The sequence below is a fragment of the Aptenodytes forsteri genome, unplaced genomic scaffold (assembly GCF_000699145.1).
Source record: "Aptenodytes forsteri isolate BGI_AS27 unplaced genomic scaffold, ASM69914v1 Scaffold182, whole genome shotgun sequence".
Lineage (NCBI taxonomy): Eukaryota > Metazoa > Chordata > Aves > Sphenisciformes > Spheniscidae > Aptenodytes > Aptenodytes forsteri.
Window position 1 is genome coordinate 1,237,741 of NW_008795932.1, and position 8,080 is coordinate 1,245,820.

An 8,080-nucleotide genomic window follows, 5' to 3' on the forward strand; every position below is an offset into this window, starting at 1 on the left:
GCTATTTTTTTCTCTGTAATAGTATTAAATTACAATTATAGTACCAATTTACAATTTCAACAGCCATGGCTGGACATGTTCATATCACCCTTTTACAGTAATCTTAATAAAATGGCCTATCAATTAGTCATAATCTTATTCATAGATGACCTGATCTCCTACCAATAGAGTCAAATGGACTTTTACCACTGATATCAACAAAAGATTTAAAACCAGAATAAGAAATGAGAAAACTTTACCTATCCTCTTCAGACTGGGTACTCAACTCAAGTCGAGCAAAGGCATCCATCTTTCTGTTCAGACTGGCTTTAAGAAAAGAGTGAAACATGTAGGTCTCTAAAACCTGAGAGACACAAACTGGTTAACTGTGGATCATTTACAAATTACATTTTTATTAGCATGTTTTGCTCATTTTTATTACCATTACATATGCAAAGCTGAGCACTTCCAATTTAGCAATCACAAAACCAAAACTATTTGAAAGCTTCAACAACAGAAAACTAACTCCGTTTCCATTCACCTTCTGTACTTTCATGGTATTTGCTTAGTGGCAAACAGTAATCTCAGACCACCCTCCAAAAGATGAAACCAAACAAAAAAAGAAAAATACTGAGCAAAACAGAGTTTTAGCTACTGAAGTTTAAGAGTAACTAAATGCTGATAATATTGTCTATGGTTTGGAATAAGAAGTTTGTGGCACTCTAAATTAACATTATGTCATCAAACTGAAAAGACAAGTGAGTCATCTTTTCTCCTGCTAACCCCCAAAATTGCTCCCTACTCAGGTAATTATCGTGGTGTGATCCAGAAATAATTTCTAAAAGGTCAAGTTGCTACTTTTAGGATAGAGGACACCATAAAAAATGCTAAGTGTGAATTAAAAGAAGTGGAAAGCTACCATCTCCCACCATTGCAAATTAAAACAAGATGAAAGCTAGGATTTGACGCAATACAACATGTGTACCACATAAATGTTAGTTCTAGCACAGGGCGCTTAGTATTGTTTGAAATAAACAATTCAGAAAACTAATCCGCTCAGAAAATCAAACACAAACTTCATCAGGAGACAATATTGTTGTAACCAGGAATCCTGTCTTTATGTTTATACAACCTCCACCCTTTACAAACTTACTAACAGAAAGACAGCTGTATCTTTGAATGTAACTATGAAGAATTACTTTGATTAACAATATATCCCAGAGGCTTGCCTAAAGTACCCTTGTTAGCCCTGGACTTTATCACAGGACAAAAAAACACCCCAAAAAACCCCACTGATCAGATATCAGTGTATTTCTATGATGTTTTTAAAAAGCACTTGAGAAAGATTCATAAGTAACCTAGGTACTCTGAAATGAATGGAAACGTTTCACCAACAAATAGGTCATTCTTATTCAAGATGCCTCTTATCAATCCATTTGCAACGTATCCTGTAAAATGGCATCTACAAAAGCATTAAGATTTCTGCTTTTAAGTATTTCTCCAGTAGATGGCGTATTTTGTTGGGAATTGTATGTACAGGAGACTACAAGCTGCAAGAACTGAAAGGGTCCTTTCTAATGGTTTTTGGAGTTCTTAATATAATTCTAGATACCACTAGTAACTACTCCGTATTGTGTTATCTTCTAAGATTTACTTGAAAGCAAATGTGCCACTATGTTATTTTGTATTTAAGTGAGTCAACTGCTCAAAGTTCTTCTTAAATGTGCACTTTAAATTTTAAATGAATTTTAAATTTCAACTCATAAAATTGCCACTATTTCATTTATAGCATTAGAAACTGCTACTGAAAGTATTGTAGTTATTTCTATTCATTTGAAATCCTGGTCAGAACATTTCCGGTTAATTTCTCTCCTGATGACGTATTAATAGGTTCTTTTTAATTTTTTCTTTTTGTTTGTTTGTTTTTAAGAACATTTGCTAGTATTGCAAGCTTTATCCAACAAACATTATTTCCTATTTAAGATTCATCAGTTGGCTATCTTTGAATTGCCAGATATTCTGCCAAGTTTGGCAACTACTGCTTAAGTTCTGATCATTTCCTTCACACACTGACATCTCCTTTAAACGGATGTTCAGAAACTTTTCTTATCGTATCTTTGAAGTAGGAAACAAAACAGGAAGCAAAAAAGGTGTTGATGTTAATGAAGAGATCTTTTTGCCAGGTGTAAAACAGTTACTCCAGAGAGCCTACTGCCAAATTCTAGCAGCAAGGTAAACCTCTGTAACTTTCATATGCACCCATGGAACATAACTAAAAGCAAATGTAAAATGGCAGATGCACTTTCTTATATTCCTTGTTAAACCTTTGCTTTGACCCACAGGTTTGTTAAACAAGCTATAGTATCACCAAAAAACGTGAAGACACAACTCAATAATATTTTACTTTTGAGAAGCTTAAATAACAGCACGTCTTACAGTAGGTAAGAGTAAGATGCTACTTAATAAAGTATCTGTTAAAAACTACTATGTAAATTGCATCAAAGGGTGCAAGAAGCTGAGAAAGATGTCTTGCATGACTTCAGAAATCAGGTATTGACCATAGAATCATTTAGGTTAGAAAAGACCCTTAAGAACATAGAGTTATGTAAACATAACACTGCGATAAGGTCTCCCCTGAGCCTCCTTTTCTCCAGGCTAAACAACCCCAGTTCCCTCAGCCGCTCCTCATAAGACTTGTTCTCCAGACCCTTCACCAGCTTCGTTGCCCTTCTCTGGACACCCTCCAGCACCTCAACATCCTTCTTGTAGTGAGGGGCCCAAAACTGAACACAGTATTTGAGGTGCGGCCTCACCAGTGCCGAGTACGGGGGCACAATCACTTCCACTCTTCCCCAAGCCTGTAGCGCTGCATGGGGTTGTTGTGGCCAAAGTGCAGGACCCGGCACTTGGCCTTGTTGAATCTCATACAATTGGCCTCAGCCCATTGATCCAGCCTGTCCAGATCCCTCCCAGTTCAGGATAACAGTCTTCCAAATAATTATTTTTTCATTTAACAAAGGCAAACTTTTTATTTGGTTAATAATAATGAACTTAAAAAAAAAATCACAAGAGTTTATAACTTTGGATTTTGGCTTGCTCTGTCAAGACCGAATTCTCCTAGAACACTGTACGTGACTAGACAGAAACCCTGAAAACATGTAAATTCTGTTTTTCACATACACAACAGTTTAGCTTAATTATTTGAAGGCAAATATTAATGTAATCAGGTGCAAACAGTTTAATGTAAAATAACAGTCTCAACTGCAAGGATGAAACTCTCAACATTCCTGCTTCTGGGCAAAGTACCCTAACATTGCAAGATACTCTCACAGGAACCTTCATACTTAGTCTCTCTCTCTCCCCCTGCTCCTTTCCTTCTGTTCCCCCTTCCTTTCTCCTGCCTTCACACCCTAAGGATCTCCAACCTTTGATGGTCAGTAACAGTCCTACACCAAGGGCACGGAGAACTGCTCTAAATCCTACAGCCTGGTGACCAAGACACTCTCCTTTTAATGAGGAAATTAAACCCACCCCATTTCCTTAGGATATACAAAGCCATTACATAAAAGGTAGACTCATGCACCAGTACTGTCTATACTCCAGAGGAAAACAGACCTACATCCTTCATAAAAACCTGGTTCACTGTATACACTGCGTGAAAATCGAGTCATTTTGAAGCTTCAGCAGACCAAGCTTACGCTAATGGAAGAATCAAGCTGATCAGGGCAGGTGCAAAAGGGACTCAGGGCTTGTATGGAACAGCTTCACACCCCTACAGGGTTTTAAACTCAGATAAGTATCTAATAAACTGAGTTAGCAGAAGGGCATCAAGCTGATCAGGGCAAAAGGGACTCAGGGCTTGTATGGAACAGCTTCACACCCCTACAGGGTTTTAAACTCAGATAAGTATCTAATAAACTGAGTTAGCAGAAGGGCTAAGAAAAACTAATTGGGGATTTCAGGTTGTCCTTTAGCCTCCAGCAGTATTGGGCCTGGCCCGAGGCTATGCACTATTTGAGTATTACTTCATAGGCTTCACCAGCACATAACAGTAAGCTACGGTTATACTACCTGGTAAAGCACGTCAGCTAAATCAACCTGTGTCCTGTATGCCCTGTCACACTGCAAGGCTCTAAGGACACCAGTGCCACTCGTGCTCAGAGTCAGCAGCATGCATTCACTGTGACACACTGTGGGAAACAGGCACATGGCCTGAAGCCAAGCAGGCATCGTCAACTCCCATGCCCTGTTGCTCAGGCTGCAGAAAAAGCAGGTACTTCAATTTGTGTGATTTGAGCTCCCTTCTGCTGTGCTCACAGTCTTGCTGAAAACTCATGTCTACGTATGGGCTTTGGCCCAAACAGTTTGGACAGGTGCCTGTGCTTAAAATACAGTTTAGATGTAGCTTTACTGACCATCTGCCATAGGTTAATCTCACCCCTGAGGAATTACATTTAATTTGCACTGGAATTAGATAGTACCTTGCTCTCCAAAATGCTGTCTACTATTTTATCTGTTTATAGTAAATAAAATAAATTTGGTAAAGCACTCTGTGGAAGTTGGTGGTTCAACACCACCACACAGACCAAACTGTGACCATTCTACTAATTTTTGGCATTAATCCTAAAATACAGATTAATAACAGAGAATCACAACATATTTAACACTGAATTTACCTTTTTGTAAAACGGCTGGTCTCCGATTGCCCTTGTTTTCAGAAATTCTTCACTGTTAAACACTCTATGTTCGTAATTTAGATGGTCTTTTACCTCCCTGGAGACAAAAATAAATAAATAGATAAATATGCTTGGAGATTTGTAAGCAAGTTGCACTTTTGCAGTAGCAGCAGCCCACTGGTACTACTAGAAATACACTGCAGCATCAGAAGGAAAAATAGAAATATGCTGCAGTATCAGAAGGCAAACTCAGTTTTAATGAACAAGTCTGAGTTACTGAATCATAGAAAAAGAATGCAAACTCATTTATAAGTGAGACAGGCTACCTGCTGACACTACCATTTCAAATCAGCAAACTCACTTAGAGTCTGTGGGATCAATTTTAGTAACACACAGAGCAGAATCTACATATTTAAGTCATGACTTAGGCTCCAATCCTGGAATTACATTTACATTCAGTTCCTGAATCACATACAACCCATCTGGAGCACTGAAAAGACAAGTGTACCTAACCGCATAGGCAATTTGAAAGATGTGATCTGACCTTGCACTGTCCCATTACAGTGCACCTGTAACATGCACGTGAAATAGTATAGATTATGTAATTTTTTGCTGCACTCTCAAACTCTGCTCACAAAGCCAGCAATAACTGGAAATTGTGTTAAACTAAAGAGACAGAACTATTGAAATAAAAGAGAAAGCGAGATAAAGAACCGATGCATATTTTAGTATATACATGGTGACAGCAGGCAGCAGAGGCCCTATACTATCCCTGGAAAACCAGGCGTCAGTAGTAACTTCTGTGTCCTAAAGGTGAGCCAGAATAAATTGTTTCAGGAGCAGAAAGTGGGAGTTTTTCAGAAAAAGGCTGTTCTCTGAACTGAAGTCTGAGAGTAAGAAAAGATAGTTATTTAAGCTAGATATGTGCAAGTGGCTAAAGTCAGGGCTCCTTTTATTATTACATCTTATTTCATCTAGTTATGCTGGGTATTGCGGAATAAGAAATTCCCATTAAAACATGTGAACAAAGAAAATTTGGTGAGCTAAAATTTGAATGTAAGCACAAAAGGGGAATCTCATACCCATGCATAGACCTGACAGAAGGCCTATACATCGCTTGTCTTTCATAAATCAGTGATAAAAGCCCATTACCAGTTCATCAAGCCATATGGGTTCAGAAAAAAGATAGTTAGTAAAAGTATATAGTTCTATATAATTCTACATAATTTAGCATTGTTTGCTTTAAACATGGAACCTCCACGCGCACAAAAATACTACGGTGCTTCACTGAAGACAGTAGCAACTGGCAGCACAATTGCATCAGAGATTTACTTTCCTTCACTCCTGGACGTTGGTAGATATAGCATTAGAAGATAGAAGAAACAAGGCTGAAAAAAAAGAACAAAGAAAGAAAGTTTGAAGGAAAGGAGAAAGAAAACAAGAAAAGAATCAACCCCTCTGCAAAATATATTATCTCTTAGAGAGCAAAGCATCTGTTCATTTTTTCTAGCCAAGCGTTTAGCGTGTTAAAGAGTTCAAGCTGTCAGCAGCAAAATGCATTTCTCCTCATCTTTATCTGGAACATATTGCTGCCAAACACTGAAATCCACCAAATCCCACAGTGGTAGCACATCAGGTTGTAAATGCATTTCATTTTCCTTATCCAGCTGTGCTAGCTGTAAAGTCTGTTCTATCATCCATACCCAGCAGCTATTGTCCCCCTGGAGGGCCCAGCCACTTGTACGCACACTCCCCAAGCTGATCCAACGAAAGAGAGCAGGTTAACAGAGACCTGGTATTGGGACGATATAAATTAACCCAGCACCTTCTGACTGAAAGTGTTAGGGAGCATTCATGTGAGCAATCTGGTAGCTGATCCAAAGGGGAGCACCATCTCCAGCAAGAGGCAGCAAGAAATAGCTGGGGATGCTTATCTGCACAGCTACTTGCAGACCTCTGTCCATATAATCAGATTCTTTAGAAATACCAGGTAGGCGGTTTCATTTTCATGGTCAAGTATGTGAGTATCTATGTAAAAAGAAATGAAGCATATGCAAACCAGCCATCCATTTGCTGCAGTTTTTTGTACAACTCACCTACCACACTTCTATTCCCTCCACAAACACAAGGAAATAATAGCAGGATTTACAACCAGTACCCCAGATAAAGCAACTGTGGGTATCAACACATTAGATTAGGTTAAGAAATAAGGAAAATTAGCATAGCTGGACCTTTTTCTACAAAAAAACAAACCTACTCCACATCATTATTAAAATGTCACTGCTGAACCACCCCAAATACCCAGAAGTTCTTGTGCCAACTCGGTCCTTAGGCTGAAACAGTTCCTCTTCCTCCTTCATTCTCTTGTGGTTGCATGCTCCAGATATCTCACCCCTTCTCAGAATTTGTAGTTAGCCAAAACACACCCAAGTGTTCTGAACTCCCGATCCTGCTTTCAGCTCTTCTACCCTGTCCCAGTTGAAATTCATTTTTCCTCTAACAGGAGCGACTAAGAGTGTTTCCAGTTACAAATTAATATCCCTACTGGGCCTTAAGCTTTTCTTAATTATGAAAGGTGAGGACTGCACTTCTCTTCCTATAATCTTCTCTTCCTGTAATCTTCATACAAGAGACATACAGGTTCAAGATTAGAACAGTTTTATCTAAGAAGTCCTGGCAATGTGTATGTACCTGAATACATTAATTATTGATATTCCAGCAGGCTAGCAGGACCTCCTTCTCACATTCCCTCACAAAACTTAAGAGATTTACAAAATATCTATAAAGTAAGACAAAATAAATAATATTTTCAGTGACAGTGAAGTGTCTTAACCAGTACCATATGCTCTTACAATAAAAAACACTATATCCACTCACCTGAAGATATTAACAATTAACTGCAAAGTTGTTTGCTGAACTTCCATATTCAGTTTCTGTTGCCAAGCCCTTCTACGCATTTGGAGTTCACTAAGATCTGTGCTGGCTCGGAGATGGCAGAGCTCTAGATCATAATGCAGCTGAAGACTCTCCACTCTACACAGAGAAGAAAATTATCAAGTTAAAACCTAACACAAATGATTTTTTTCATACCTTTTAAAGAAAAGGTCATTTAGGCCTCACGCATCTTACAGCTAGAGAAAGTGCAAGATTGATTTGTAAGTGTTGACAAGCTAACAAGATTCCTGGAAGTCCTACTAGTACATGTAAATCACAGTGCACTGTCATGGTTTAATCTCAGTCGGCAACTAAGCACCACGCAGCCGCTCGCTCACTCCCCCCCACCTGGTGGGATGGGGGAGAGAATTCGAAGAGCACAAGTGAGAAAAATTCGTGGGTTGAGATAAAAACAGTTTAATAATTGAAATAAAATGATAATAATAATATGATAATAATAATAATACACAAAGCAAGTGATGCACAGTACA

General features: G+C 38.6%; 1 protein-coding gene across 1 annotated transcript in view; it reads right to left on the minus strand.

Moving 5' to 3' along the window:
• DENND3 (DENN domain containing 3) overlaps window positions 1–8,080 on the minus strand; it is a 48,868-nt gene that overhangs the window by 15,834 nt on the left and 24,954 nt on the right. The window contains exons 9-11 of the mRNA XM_009285087.2: window positions 7,533–7,688; window positions 4,656–4,752; window positions 240–343 (exon numbers count right to left, since the gene is read on the minus strand). Of these exons, the coding sequence (XP_009283362.1) occupies window positions 240–343; window positions 4,656–4,752; window positions 7,533–7,688 (357 nt within the window). The remainder of the gene's footprint in view (window positions 1–239; window positions 344–4,655; window positions 4,753–7,532; window positions 7,689–8,080) is intronic.